Consider the following 15,857-nt stretch of genomic DNA (forward strand, 5'->3'; position numbering starts at 1 on the left):
TACTTTAACGTTTGAGTTAAAGTTTTAATGATGCTTTAACTCTTCAATTTAAGCTAGCATCCAGCTACCTTTTGCAGTGGGGCCCGTACGAGTTAAGCATGAGAGAGCTAGCCTCTTCCAAGTTCCACTGGCAGCGGTGCAGCAGAGCTTCGCACTCGCGGCGGGAGTGCAGACCAATGCGGAACAACTGCTCAACCTACGCATAAAAATAAATAAAAAAACAAAAACAAAAACAATTAATTATGAGTGAATGTATTTTTGGTGACAGGAGGTACCTTTAAGTGATGGATGGCCTGCCGGATTTCTCCATGGTGAGCTCGCAAAGCGTCCTGGCACTCGTCTAGCGTGACGCCGTGGACGGCTTCCCGGACCTGCCGGTTCAGATGCGATAGAGCAGTTAATCAGTGAAAGATTGTGCAAAAAGTGTGAGCATCTCCTACCTGGGCTAGCACGCCAGGGTCCTCCTCTGCTCGGCCGTTGTTGTTATTGGCCGAGGAGTTGGGTCTGGATCTGGTCGGGTTCTGGATCATGGGTTTGACCGCCGCCATGTTGGCGGCTCCATATCTGATTGCGGAGAATTGGTAGCGTTAGACCTCACAATTCCAGACATTAAGTGAGTTAAAGCTTTAAAGCAGTTTTAACACATTAGATTGGGCTATAACTTTGCTTGAATTCCTCAGTTAGAGCTTTAACCCTCAGATAAAGCTTTATTGCTGATGTAACGCTCGCGTTAAAGCATCAATGGAGCTTTAACTCAGGAGTTAAATTTTGCATATTGCAGCTGGGGTTTGGCACCCTTTTTAAGGGTAAGATGCTTTTGATGTGAGGCCAGGGGTGCTCCTCCTCTTCTGTGTTTTCATAGTTGTTGTTGCTGAACGACATTTTCGATTCTGTTTCATCCGTAAACAAAATTTCCCCCGCTGAAATTGAATATGGTCACGTGACGAGGCTGTTACGTTTGATTGGTTAAACATGGTAGAGGTGTCCGTCATAATAAATGCGCCTTAGCGGAGTCAGACAGACGCTTACTTACGTGGAGGATATTTATTAGGTAACGAAGTAACGACTTTAATGCTGCCTAATGTAGTGGAGTAAAACTACGTTTTTTTTTCCTTCACAAATTTACTCAAGTAAAAGTATAGGGATTTAAAAATCCTCTTAGAAGCACAAAATTTCCCAAAACGTACTCAAGTAAATGTCATGGAGTAAATGTTCTTCGTTATTACCCACCTCTGACCAATGTAAGGAAGTTACAATTGATGTATCTCTTGAGTTAAACTAATAGTGCAGCTTTGACTCTTTCATGAATGCTTTACGGCAGGTTTAAACCCTACAGTTTAAGTTTTACACTGCATATGTAAGCTGATTCAAGAAAAAGCTTTACTGCTGCTGTAACGCTCTAGTTAATCAATACAGCTTCGACCCAAGAGTTAAAGCTTTAAAGCACATTTTAAGTTTGGGTTCAAGCGTTAACACTGCTTGTATTGTTTGTTTGAAGCTTTATTGCTAATTTACCCTCAAGACAAAGATTTACGGCTGATATAACTCTTGAGTTAAAGCATTAGTTCAGCTTTGACTCTTGAGTTAATGCTTTAAAACTGTTTTTAACTCTACAGTTCAAGTTTTTACTTGTTTGTATTCTTTAGGTAAAGCGGATTCACCCTCAAGATATAGATTTTATGCTGCTGTAGTACTCAAGTTCAAGAATGATTGCTGCTTTAACTTTGAGTTAAAACTTTAAAGCAGTTTGAACTTGTTACTTAAAGCGTAAAAAAAGCTTGAATTCTTCAGTTAAAGCTTTAACACGGATCTATATGGCTGGTGTAACCTTTGAGTTTAAGCATTAGTGCAGCTTTGACTCGAGTTAATGCTTTAAAACAGTTTTTAACTCTACAGTTCAAGTTCTAACATTGTTTGTATTATTCAGGTAAAGTAGATTCACCCTCAAGATAAAGGTTTTCTGCTGCTTTAGTAATCAAGTTCAAGAATGATTGCTCCTTTAACTTTGAGTTAAAGCTTTGAAGCAGTTTGAACTAGTCGCTTAAAGCGTAAACCCTCCTTGAATTCTTCAGTTAAAGCTTTAACACGGATCTACCTGTATATGGCTAGTCTAACTTTTGAGCTTAAGCATTAGTGCAGATTTGACACTTGAGTCAATGCTTTGAAGCAGTTTTCAACGCTACAATTCAAGTTTAAACATGGCTTATAGTTTTAGGGTAAAGCTGATTCACCGTCAAGATGAAGCTTTACTGCTGCAGTTGTACTTGAGTTAAAAATGATTTCTCCTTTAACTTCTACCTGTTTTATCTATTCAATTAAAGCTTAATCACAGCTTGAATTGTTCAGTTAAAGCTTTAATGCTTATCTTTACAGCTGATGTTACACTCTTGACTTAAAGCATTAGTGCAGCTCTGACTTTTGAGTTAATGCTTTAAAGCAGTTTTAAACACTACTGTTCAAGTTTTAACACTACTTATATTCTTGGAGAGGTATGGATGCCACAATGCTCATCACAGTAAATGGTCCCTATGACTGTAGTGGTTAAGGGAAAAGGTGATTCACCGTCAAGATAAAGCTTTACTGCTGGCAGTAGTACTTAAGTTCTAGAATAATTGCTCCTTTGAGTTAAAGCGGTTTTAACTCTTCAGTTAAAGCTTGAACACTGTTTGAATTCTTCAGTTAATGATTTAACACTGATTTGCCCTCAATATAAAGCTTTACTGCAGCTGTATACTTGAAATCAAGATTTTGAGTTAAAACTTAAACCCTCAAATCCGAAATTTGACTTCCAAAAGCAATTTTACGTTACAGGAAAAATAAGAGTGGAGCGTCAGGATCCTATCAGTCAAGCAGCGATCGTATTGAGTGATTTTTTTTTTCTCGCCACGTCTAAAAATAGTACCTGGGTGTGATAAAACGCCAGGAAACTAAATTCGCTTGCGTAACGAGCTAGCTCTGCATTATCTTACGCAAGAAAATACAATTTCTCAGGGAGTGTCCAATCATAGTTAAAGCTTTAACACAGATTTAAGTTAAGCCCATATAGAATTTAAACTATTTAGTCCAAGATAAGCGCAGCTTTATTTCTTTAATTGAAGATTTAATGCTCAATGAAACCTTGATTTAAGGCATTAATGCAGCTTTAACACTTGAATTAAAGCTTTAAAGGTGCTTTTCTCTCAAGATAGAAATCAGAGCTTCTGTATCACTTGAGTTAAGGAATTAGTTGTGCTGTAACTGTTGAGTTAAAGCTTTAATGTTGCTTTAAAGATGATTTTTTACTACTGCCATGTCACTCAAGTTTACGCATTTATGGTCTCAAAGGTAAAGCTTAAATCTTGTTTTACCCTCAAAATAAAAACATAACCAGTGCGGTCACACTTGAGTTAAAGCATTAATGGGGTCTTACTACTCAAGTTAAAGCATTAAAGCTGTCTTACCACTTAATCAAAGCTTTAACATTGTTTATTCTCAAGGTGAAACTTGACCTCTGCTGTAAGATTTGGCTGAAAGCATCACTGCTGCTTGAACACTTGAGTTAAAGCTTTAACCTTTCAATTAATATTTAACTCAGTTTTAACTCATCAGTTTGAGTAGTTTAACATTAAGTTTTAGGAAGTCAGATAAAATCGAAAATCTGTGTGTATGTTTTGAAGTTTAAATCATGTGCTAACTTTCTATACAAAAAAATTCAATTAACTCACGGCTTCAGCTCAAGTATTTGATGTTATACCTCTCAAGTAGAGCCGGTCGCTCTGGCAACGGGGCGCGGGCAGAGCCATCCATTGTGGAAAGAGTCCCCTGAGTCTCACAGGAGGCCAGAGGGTCCAAAGAGAGGCCGGACGAGTATGGGGACCGGCCCTTGGAAGGCGGGGCCGACAACAGCAGAGGGCCCAAAAGTCCTGAAACCCGGCGGGGGGACACAGAAAGCGGGGGCGGGGGCAGCGAGGCGGGGGAGGAGGACGGCAGGGTCGGGGCAAGGGGCGAGCACGAACGGGAGCCTGGTTGCGATAGGGGCCGGTCCCTGGGGGGCAGCTGGGGTGGCCCGTCCTCTAGTTCCAGGGACACAGAACTATGGCGCTGCTGGGAGCCAGGCTTGGCAGGGCGCAGGGGCGGAGCTGGGCTGCGGGGGGGCAGGACTGGGCGCCCCTCGACGGCCGGAGGCAGGTAGATCTGCCGATGGGGGGCAAGCGGGGCCAGCGGTAGGGGTAGTGGCGAGGAGGGGAGGGAGCGGCCGGTCGACATGGGAACCTGCAGCTTCACCATGACCTTTGTCAAGGAAAAAATTATTCAGAACAACCAAGTTAACTTTATTTAATCAAATTTATTAATATGCAGAAAAGCAATAACCTTAAGTACAACATTTTAGAGTGACTGTTTGCCTCTACCTCACAGAAAAGTTTAAGCTTCGTTGCTGCTTTAATTCTTTAGTCATATCTTTAATGCTAATTTACCCTCAGACATAGCATGAATGCAGTTTTAAATCTTTAAGCTTTTAAGCGGCATTAAATCATCAGTTAGATCATTAACACTGCTGTAATTCTTCTGGTAAAGCTATAATGCTAATTTACCCCAAGGCAAACCATTACCCCTCCAGAAATGCTCGAGTAAAGCCATTAATTAAGCTTTTAACTTTTTGAGTAAAAGCATTGACGTACCTTTAACTCTTGATTCTTAAATACTGCTTAACCCTCAATTTGAGTTTCTAGAGCATTTATTTTCTTACAGAACTTCATTTGTCCTAATGCAACTTAAACATTTGGGTTAAAACTTTAAATAAATGCTACTTATATTTTGATTTAAACTTTGAACTCTGCTGGAACTCTTCATTTAACACAGATTTAACCTCAAAATAAAGCTTTACTGCTGCTGTAATACTTGAGTTCCCTCAATGTTCCTTTAACCCTTGAGTTAAAGGTTTAACCTGATAAAAATTCCAACTATGTATTTAGTCATAAATAGAATATATTTATTAAATGATTGTTCTCAGTTTTGTTGTTGTTGCATCAAACGATTTTTCATCCTTCCTTCCTTAACTCTTAGAACTGTTATGACTCTTCAACACGGCTCAATTTCAATAAGTTTTAATGCTGATTTACCTTCAAGTTAGAGCTTTATCACTGCTGTAATACTTGATTTAAAGATTTTATGTCACTTTAACTCTCGAGTTAAAGCATTAACTGTAAATGATGAGTTAAAACAACCTTAAAGTTTTCGTGCTACTGATAAAGCTTTATGGCAGCAGTTAATTAATTAAAGCTCATTTAACTCTCGAGTTAAAGCTTTAATGCTGCTTGGACCCTCATGTTGGAACATTGATCCATAAATAACAATAATTAATAATGAACTAATGATAAACTTGCACCTCTCTTTGGAGTTCTTGGAATAGGTCTGCCGACTGTGACTCGGTCCGGTCCATCAGGGGGTCCAAGGGGTCTGGGATCTGGTCCACTCCCCCCTTCGTGATAGAGCGCACCTCCTGGTCCTCCGATTGGTCCTGCAGCTCAGCTGCCACCTCGTCATAGGACGGCTGTGGGAGGGGCCAATCCAGGATAGAGGGCGTGTCCTAGAGGGATGATTTACATATTTTCATTCTTTCTAAAAGAAGACAAGTGTGCTTGCTAAGAGTTTTTTAAAGTCAAATAATTGATTGGCTCCGTAACCCCGTCAGCAGCGTGCGCTTGTTTGATTTGACTCGAGGTGATGGAGTGAAACAACCCAGCTTGACATCTTCACTGTCAGAAACAGAAGACAGAAGAAATCCATTAGGGGTGTGGGGGACTAGTGGGGGTCTATGGTGGTCAATTACTGAGTACGCCAAATGGACGTCATCGTTCCACCTCCTGCCTTTTTTTTTTGAGCGCGAATAGAGATAAAGTGAGGTTGTGAAGGGGCGATCGATGAAGACCATCTCGTCACATTGTGTGCAGCCAAGGAGAAAAGGTTACAGAAGCGAGGCGGGCAGAACGGGTCAAATACTGTTACACAGATTGACCTTTTGGGGGGAGGCTAAACGACCAAGTCACATCATGATGAGCGGCATTCCGTCCAATGTGGGAAACCGAGGAGAAAGCAGCGACGGAAGCAAGTTAGATCATTGGTTGGTCGAATGCTGTTTCTCAAAAAGTTTTGGGGTGAGGTTGAACGACAAAGTTGCACCTTGATGAGCGCTATCTCTTCGCACTGTGACAGAAGCAAGGCGGGTGGGTTTTTGGTGGTTGACTGCTGTTAGTCAGATTGAAAATATGATGGAACGAAAAAAACAACCAAATCACGCCTTGACAGTGTCCTGTTTGTGCTCTTTAATTTTCCTGGGAGTTGGGGGTTCCTAGGATGGGAGACAGAAGGTACAAAACGCACCTTGAACTCGCCTTTGTTTGAACCACTAAAAGACTCCTGGTCTCGCAGCCTTTTGGAAGTGAAGGATTTTATACATTTGACTATAAAGGATTTAAAACGATTGAATACAAGTTACATTTATTGAGTGCAATGAAGATTTTCACCGAGTAGGCTTAAGTTCAATGAGCAGTGAAAGTTCAGGGCACCCTGGCAGAAAATATTGTTTACAGGAATGGCGGGAACGGGACGTGAGGCTGATAGTCAAAACATCCGACGATGCAGAAAGGCCCTGATGACGGAAGACGGCAGGCATTGTTTGAGAAATGCTCTCCGCTGTTTTGAGTTTTCCAAACATCGGGGCGAGGTGGTGGAGCTCATGTTGGGTTTCATGGGCACGCTCATGGGAGGAGTCGGCACACCATCTTGCGGAAAGACGTGGGCCGAGAGGAGAAGCGAGAGGACTTGAAGAGAGGGTTTCCCAGAGACGCCAGCGACACTAATTCGACTAATTCGGCCGTATTCGATGGAGTTCACTTAGTTCAATTGTTAATTAAATTAAATCTGCCCCCGTGTGAAAATGTCGGCTTTTCTTGTTCATCTCTTCCATCAAGAAACAAGCGCGCATTGTTGGGTGAATGTAGGTTGTGTTTGGTTAATGAAGTCGGATAACTAATTTGAACTATTTGGTAAACCATACATTTTAATATTTAATTCACAACAGAAGGGAGGCTAGACGACTAAATCTTACCTTAAGTGACATCGCAGCACATTGAGTACAATCCAAGACAGGGGGGGTCAAATACTGTTTGTCGGAGGCTTAACGACCAAATCGCACATTGGTGAGCACTAAATCGTCACATTGGTGTGCAGCCAAGGCGATAGGGATGACAGCAGTCAGGGAGCAAGAGGGGTTTGAATGCTGTGACTCATTGAACTTTTTTGGGAGGCTAAACAACCAAATCGTACCTTGAGCGTGTCCTGGTCGTGTGGCAAAGTTTCAGTGAGCGGCGAAGGCGTTGTGGCCGAGCTGAAGCTGTCGTCTGTGAAGTCAATAAGCGACATTTCGCCCCCCCTGACGGCAGCGGCCGCCTCCCACGGTCGAAGCCTGAAACCAAGGGGCCTCTTCACCTCCTCCTGGTCCTCGTAGTCCTCCATCACTGAGTCGTAGAAGGGCTCTGACAGACAGGGGGGCGGGTCGTCAAGGCAGGGCAGACATTTTCAGGGGAAAGAAGGACACTTACTTTTGAGGAGGATGGCCGGTTGAGGGGGACGAGGGGGAGGTTGCTCTGTGGACCGAAAAAAGTTGCAAAAGTAAGAAAGTCACCTCCGTGCAAAAATCCAAACGTAGTCACTTACTCTTGGCCCGGTTGGGGAGTTTGGTGGGTCTAGAAGCGCAAGGGTCCATCCCGAGGACATCAGGGGGCTTCATAGGGTTCCCCAAATAGAGGCTGGAGAGAGATACAAGAACAGTTTGAGAGACATGGCACAAAAGAGGTCCTTAGATATGAATTTAAAAGTTGAAAATAATCACTTGTACACGCTTGTCCTCTGGGGGCCATGATGCGCACAGCAGAAGCTGCTTGATGGTAAAGGTTAGGTTTTGGTCGTTGATTTTCTTTTTTTTTCTCTTTCGTTTCTTTTCCTCCTCCTCCATTTTGTGTGTTTTTATTTCATTTTGAAATCATTTTTAGTTTTTTTTTGTTATTTCCTCAGTTTTTATTTTCCGTTTCCTTTGTTTTGTCCTTTCAAATTCCCCTTTCCTTTCGCTTGTCTCTTTTTGTCTTCTTTTCTTCTTTGTTTCCTTTTTTTCTCTGTTTCTTTTAAAATCCTTTCTTCTCGTTTTTCTCAGTTTTTACTTTAATTACCTTTTATTTTGTCTTTTGCTTGTGAATTATTTTTTTCTTTTCCAATCTCTTTTTATCTTCTTTTCCCATTTCATTTTGTTTACTTTTGCAGCTTTTAATTTTCATTTTTTTTTGTTTTCTAATCTTTCATTCTCATTTGTTTTTGTTTATTTTTTGCTTTTTCATTTGGTTCTAGTCCTTTTCCCATTTGTTTTCAGTTTTCCTTTTAATTTATATTGTTTTCTCTATTTTTAGTTTCATTTTTTTTTCTCTTTTTGTCCCTTCTTTGTTTTTCTGTCTTTTTCCCCTCTTTTGTATCACTTTTTTCTTCTCGAGTTTCATTTACGTTCCTTGCCCCTTTCCTTTAACTTTCTTTTCGGTCCTTTTTTTTTACCTCGAGAGCTAAGAGGAAATTCCATGGAGAACTAATGACTTAAAGGGACAGTGTGTATTATTTGGCGCCTCCTAGTGGTAAAAATGATAATTAGAAGGAAAAAAAAAAACAATATTGATTTGAAAAAGAGAAAATGCATGAACTATCATATGAGCTTGTATTTTTAAGAATATTTGTTGGTGGAGGCCGCTTTTGGCACAACACTGCTCGCCAGTAAAACATCACTGTTATTGTAAAACACCTATCATTTTCTTAACTCACTAAAACGTTTTTCTTGTATTTCTTTGGATTGCTAACGTACCAGATAGATGACATTGGCATAGAAACCAATCACAACTATTTCTCAGACCTGTCGATGCGGTCGGCGTGGCCCCAGCTCCGGTGGGGGTCGGTGTCCCCGTGGCCCGTGTGGATGAAGGAGTGCTTGAGAGGTTTGCTGATATCCTCGGCCGACAAGCCGGTCACTGATGTCACCACGTGACGGGGGAACTGCCCCACCCGCAGAGTTCTCCGGTTCTGGCCCCGCCACCAGTAGTGCTCGGCCCTGGAACGGGAAACGTCCTCTAAATGAACATCGTTATAGAGTTTTCCATGCACGGGGAGACCTTGCAAACCCTGCAGAGGAAGGACGGTAGCTGGATTTAAACCCATGACCTCAGAACCGTGGGCATGCTTGCTACACAGCCGGCGTGCTGCCCCCTTGTAAATGATTGAATCATAAATACACTAGTTATGAAATCAATGACATGGCAAACAAGTCACACCCACAGAGCATGGGAACAAGACAGAAAATTTGCTCGTTATCTAATTAGATTTAAAACAAAAGACTTATTCCAATGCTGATTTTGCACTATATTAAGGTAACATATCGGCAAGTAAACACACCAAATAACCAATATGAGTTTTACATTTAATTAAATGTAATACTCACAGTAATACTTACAGTACTAAATATCAGTACTGCTGCTTTTTGGTCGGATGCCGGTTCTTCTTCTATGGTTTACAGGAGGTTATTGGGGGATTATTGGGGGGCTGACTGTTCAAGATTCCTTCTGATTGACAGAGATATGTAGCACAAATACACACCATCGGCTTTGCGAATATTTATATAATGATGAATCTAAAAGTTATTTGGAATAACTTTTCATTTATATATGTTTAAAAATATTCTATTTTTTAATAATCCAAGTTCATGAGACCCCGGCAGGATCAATTAAACCCTGTTCAGCCTGCCAGAATCTTTCTATAAATGTGAAACTCTACATCGGCAGAGACGCTGGGACCGACCTTCCCTCGATGATGGTGATGACGTCGTTCATCTGGATCTGGAGTTTATCCTCTTCTGTCGAGTCCTGCAGGGCCCTCATCTCGGCAGGGGTGCTCTGAAACCAAAATAATCTCATGAGTGCCGTGATCCAACCCCCAAAAAAGGGTGTCATCCATTACCTCCATCAGGAAGTCCCGGAGGGCCACGAAGGTGGGTCGGTCCTCAGGTTTGGGGCTCCAGCACTGCAGCATGACATTGTAGATGTCCTGTGGACAGTCGTCAGGCTTGCAAAGACGCTCCGCCTCCACATCAACCTTGTGCAGGATCTGAAAAACCACAAACTTCGGTTGTTTTTTTTTTGCCACTGGTTGTTGCGGTCTTATCATGAATGTAGACCTGACTCCCGTTCAGGCCCAGCCAGGGCTCCTGGCCGTGGGTGAACATCTCCCACAAGGTGACCCCAAACATCCAAGTGTCAGACGCGTGCGAAAAGGACCGTGTCTTTAGTGATTCTGGAGCACACCTGCAAGAAATTTAAAAAAATCGTTTTTTTGGTACATCAGAGTCACTTGTGCTGTGAAAAAACTGTAGAGTGAAAAATGACCCAGTTTGGGTCAATTATGGACCAAATGATATATTTCGGTCTACAAGATTTTAACACAATATTTAAATAAATTCATTAATAAAGGTACAGGTTATATATATATATATATATATATATATATATATATATATATATATATATATATATATATATATATCTCATCTCATTAGCCGTACCGCTTATCCTCATTTGGGTCGCGGGGGGGCTGGAGCCCATCTCAGCCATCTCCGGGCAGTGGGCAGGGGACACCCTGAACTGGTTGCCAGCCAATCGCAGGGCACACAGGGACAGACAACTCATTCGCTCATTCACACCTAGGGACAATTTGGACCGGCCATTTCACCTGAAATGCATATTTTTGGAATGTGGGAGGAAACCGGAGTGCCCGGAGGAAACCCACGCAAGCACGGGGAGAACATACAAACTCCGCACAGCAAGTCTGGAGCTGAATTTGAACCCACGACAGGTTCCCATGACATGAACTGTGCCGCATAAGCGCTAACCACTGCGCCGCCGTGCTGCCCATATATATATATATATATATATATATATATATATATATATAGATAGAAAGATAGATAGATAGATAGATAGATAGATAGATAGATAGATAGATAGATAGATAGATAGATAGATAGATAGATAGATAGATAGATAGATAGATAGATAGATAGATATGAATTATCATATTTATGTTTGTATTTTTAGGTATTATTTCTACTTTTTTATAAGGGAGGTTAGGCACTTTTAAAAAAAAAAAAAATCCATTCTTGCAGTTGTTTTACGGAACCTGTTCCTTTATTAATAAATCCCCCCCAAAAAAATTATAAAAAGAAATTCCACCCAAAATTGAGCCAATGACGTCAATTAAAGTCTTGAATCAGTCCATTTTAATCTAAGTTGCATATTTTTCAGATTGTTTGCTAACTCTCCATGAACCCAAGTCACTAATGCAATGAGGTTGGAATTTTGCCACATCCAAGATGGTAACCCTAACCCTAACTGCAATTTGTGTATTTTTCAGATTGTTTGCTTACTGTTAATAAAACCAAGTTGCTGATCAAAGGAAGTTTTGAATTTGACATCCAAGATGAAGGCTCACGGTCCATTTTGAACCCATTTAGCATATTTTCCGATAGTTTGGTAATTGGGCTTACCAGGGGAAAGGGACTTTATGTCCCTCTTCCATGACATAATGGTCAGCGTGGGACGGCAGCGCCCTCATCAGGCCGAAGTCACCGATTTTCACCGTCTCGTTGGTGGACAGCAACACGTTGCGGGCTGCAAGATCGCGGTGGAGGAAGCGACGTTGCTCCAGGTAGGCCATGCCGCACGACACCTGACATTATTGTTTGATAATATTAGAATAATGCAGCCGTAAAAATGAACTCATTTCCGAACATGTTGTACATTAAAAACAAAGATGGTTAATGTGTATTAGAGATAAGTAACACATTGAGCTGTGATTAAGACTCTTTGCATGTTTGCATGCTGTGTTTGCAGCTGTCAATCTCAATTAACAGTCAATATTACTTACATTGGCACTAACATTTACGCAGTTGTGCGACAAAAACTTTCTCAAAACAAAAACCTAATGTACTGTTCTGACTAAAATACAGACCCCTTACAATCACAACAGCCGGTAGACATGCTAAACCATGCAACCAAACTTAAGGTCTCCCATCCCTTGCGCACAGGACAGTAATAGAGAGGAGACCCAAGTATTGCTACTTTTAATAAGGTAAGGCTCAAATTCTATGGTAATATTATCATTCTAATTATTCAATAAAAATGGTGACCTGTACGGCGTAGTTGCAAAGCGAAGAGATGAGGATGTGACCCTGACGCTTCCTCAGACGGTCCAAAAGAGAACCCAAAGGAGCCAACTCTGTCACCTGGAAATATGATTTTAAAAATACCATAAAAATGTGACCCACAAAATATATGGACAAATAATAATAATAGAATGATGGCCAGGAGAGGGAACAGCCCAAGACACATCACAGGAAATGGTGCCTCTACAACTCTAAGGGTTAATGCATCCAACCAACCAACCAACCAACCAAACAACTAACCAATTATTATATATAAATTGAAATACATAAATATGTCAAAATGTAGAAATGTAGTGCAGTGGTGAGCACATTTGCCTTTCAAGCAAAATGCCCCCTGTTCAAGACCAGGAGGGAACATATGTTGGCCTAGAGAGTGATGGGCGCCACCAGGCTGTACTTGCCCAAGACACATTACAGGAAATGGTGCCTATACCCTAGTGGTTAAGAGATCCAACCAACCAAAACAGGGAAGGAAAATAAATAATTTTGATATTATGATTAGAAAATACAATACATATATGTATATATAAATACATGTGTATATATATATATATATATATATATATGTATATATAAATACATGTGTATATATATATATATATATATATATATATATATATATATATATATATATATAATTACAGTATAAAACAGAAAGAAATATTAAATATAATCTACAAAAAACACATAAAAATATTTAAATAAATAAAAACTAGTAAAAATAGTTAACACATAAATATGTAAAGCATAATGGTTTTAAAAATAACATTGGAAAAAACACAAGTCAAGTCATGTTTATTAAAAACTGTTCCATTTTACTGACTCTACTGTTATTCACACCAACAATATTCCCTCTAAGCTGCGTGTGTGCGCAATTGCGCACTACCCAGAGCTTTTCGGCGCACAAGAAAATCTAGCTAGCTCACAAAAATGAGGGCTCAAAATTGCTAATTAAAAAGTGAATTAAGTCAAAGTTACAGTGCATGAAGGTAAAAATACACGAGTTCCCCTGACGCTGTGTTCTAAATGAGGTATTTTGAAGTCAATGTCGAAGTAGAACGAAGTTGAGTAAAGTCAGTAGAGTTTTTCGAGGACCGGCTTCTTTGGCTCGGCTCACTAAAAAGAACCGGCTCTTTCGGGGCCCAAACGGCTCTTCACGTTGTTTTTGCTTCTTTAATCCCTACACAACCAAAGATTATGTAGAATTGTGCACAAAATGACTTAAAGGAAGGGGAGGGGAAGTAGAAAGAATAATAAAAAAATACCAAAATGAAAAAGTAGTGAAAAGCTGAGAAAGAAACGAAACAAAAGGAGAGAAAAAGCGAAAAAAGAGCAGAAAAAATTCCGAAAAAAAGCCAGGAGAAAAGAAGGAAGTAAATAAAGGGAAAAAATGTAATAGAGAACAAAAATGCAGGAAAAATAAACACAATGAGATTTTTTTTAAAAAGGAATTTAAAAAAAGGAGAAAAAACAGGGAAAAACAGGAAAGTTTGTGTTCCATTCAAATAATTTCCAATTATATCAAGTTAATCTTGCTGCCAACATTGTACTTCCACTAAAATGTGTAATTAAATACAGTTCTGTATCGTGCAACTGACTAAATAAGCCCCCAAAAATGTTAGTATTATGAGACAAAAGATACCAGGAATAAAAGAAATGGAAATCTTGTGAAAGAATTGTAAAAACAAATGTTGTTAGTAGGCCCTGCAACCTTTGCAATCGTACATTAGTCAATTCATACAAAAGTGAAAAATAATTTGGCATTGCCGGAAAATCAGCAAAATGTAACGTGATGTCAAGTTTGATAATGATTTAGTTGGCACACTTGGGGGTTGCTGTTGCTCACTGTTGTTTCAAGCGTTGCTCACCGACTTTGTGTGAACGCTCAGACCTGTGGAAAATTAGAGGGAACATTGCACACCAACAACCAAAGATTTGCCACAAATTTAAAAGCGCACCTTATAATCCAATGCGCTTTATAGACCCCTTTAAAACCGTAAATAAAATGGGAAATGCATAATTTCAATAAAATACCTCTATGTATGTTAACCATTTGTGAATAATCAAGTAAATTCAGTTGTGAACTAAAATTTTCCAATAACTTATGTTCTATGAAATACATTATTTTTCCGAGGGGCTTTTTTTTTTATATGCAATCTATGCTCTAACTGTAGTTTACATTTCGTGGGCCTTATAGCAGTGTCTGAAATAACGTCTGCCCAGACGCCAGGGACGTGCATCTTTTACGTCGGGCGTACGACTTACAAAACGTCTCCGCCCGGGTGGCCAACAACTTTTTTGAGATTTTTTATTATGATTATTATTTTTTTTCCAAATCAAATTTTTGCTTTATTCCGATTTCGAAATCTTCGTTCGGTTTGGAAATTTCGGTTCGATTGGGACTTTGCATACTTGGAAGCCAATCAGAATCCTGCATCGAATAACTTTTTGCATCCGGACCTTTCCGAGCGTTATAGGGCCGTGCATTTGCATATCATTTTCCAAAGTAGACTCACAGAAAACACAAGAAAAATGTATAAGTGGTTAGGAATCAAGCCAAAACCTCAGCCCCAGAAGAAAGATTCAAAATAAGCTAACAAAATCTATGACGCTACAAAACACAAACGTACATTAAAAGCATCGTGGAAAGAGGAGTTCACTTGGCTTGTAGCAGACGACGCAACCCAAACATTGCATGAATGAAGATGAGTAAATACACATACATACTGATGGCAGATGGAAAACAGCGATGTCATATGCATGTAATGAATGTTATAAGTGGATTTATAATAAACTTAATTTTAAAGTGTTGTTCTGTTATTTATTATGATTATCAATCCTTAATATTTTGCAACAATGTTTTTTTTCTGATTAGTCGTTTTATTGTGTTTCAAGTTGTGAAAAATGGGGCAGGCAACGTTATGGCTTGGCAGGTAACTTTTCAGAGTTGTCTGCCCCGATGTCCTGTAACTTTTTGTTTCAGACACTGCTTATAGTCCTGTGCACCTTATATTTAAAACAAATAACTCACAGAGGAATATTTTGAGTGTGCACCTTATAATCAGGTCCAGAAAATACGGTATTTTTTTCGTCGAAATAAAAAAAAAAACGAGTACCAACCATCTTCATGGGTTGCGTGAGAACGATCCCATAGAGTCGGATGAGGTTCTGGTGGCTAAGGGAATGCATCGCGTTCACCTCACGTATGAAGTCGTCAAGACCGGCCGACTCCAGGACACCCGATTTCAGGCACTTCACGGCTACCGACAGCTGGCCAGGTCACAAAGAAGAAAAGAATAGTTTTCAAAAGTGTTATGGAACTAGCAAGGAACTATTTTGAGCCGAGTAACTTCACATTAGGGCTGCAACTAATGACTATTTTGAATGGATGGATGAATCATACACTTTTTTTCATGGCCAAATTCAAGCATCTTTTAAGCACTTTCAAATATAAGTCGACTGATTATCAGGGGGGCTAATTATTGGCACCGATATTTGGGAATTTGACGGATATCGGTTCCAGAATTTTTATTTATTTGATGGGCCGATTTTATACAATAGATTAGAACACAAT

At 40.0% G+C, this 15,857-nt stretch overlaps 1 protein-coding gene across 6 annotated transcripts in view; it reads right to left on the reverse strand.

Annotated features, from left to right (window-relative positions):
- Nucleotides 1-15,857, reverse strand: part of tnk2a (tyrosine kinase, non-receptor, 2a) — a 30,860-nt gene that overhangs the window by 1,686 nt on the left and 13,317 nt on the right. For all 6 annotated transcript variants that reach the window (XM_088321998.1, XM_088321997.1, XM_088322001.1 and 3 more), the window contains 15 exons: nt 15,404-15,553; nt 12,248-12,343; nt 11,606-11,787; nt 10,241-10,367; nt 10,024-10,170; nt 9,865-9,959; nt 8,927-9,121; nt 7,696-7,787; nt 7,581-7,625; nt 7,306-7,514; nt 5,366-5,566; nt 3,734-4,269; nt 441-564; nt 276-371; nt 69-196 (listed from right to left, as the gene is read on the reverse strand). In XM_088321998.1, coding sequence (XP_088178124.1) covers nt 69-196; nt 276-371; nt 441-564; nt 3,734-4,269; nt 5,366-5,566; nt 7,306-7,514; nt 7,581-7,625; nt 7,696-7,787; nt 8,927-9,121; nt 9,865-9,959; nt 10,024-10,170; nt 10,241-10,367; nt 11,606-11,787; nt 12,248-12,343; nt 15,404-15,553 — 2,423 coding nt within the window. The remainder of the gene's footprint in view (nt 1-68; nt 197-275; nt 372-440; nt 565-3,733; nt 4,270-5,365; nt 5,567-7,305; nt 7,515-7,580; nt 7,626-7,695; nt 7,788-8,926; nt 9,122-9,864; nt 9,960-10,023; nt 10,171-10,240; nt 10,368-11,605; nt 11,788-12,247; nt 12,344-15,403; nt 15,554-15,857) is intronic.

The sequence above is a fragment of the Urocampus carinirostris genome, chromosome 18, assembly GCF_059441175.1.
Source record: "Urocampus carinirostris isolate Australia breed hairy pipefish chromosome 18, RoL_Ucar_1.0, whole genome shotgun sequence".
NCBI classification, from domain to species: Eukaryota; Metazoa; Chordata; class Actinopteri; order Syngnathiformes; family Syngnathidae; genus Urocampus; species Urocampus carinirostris.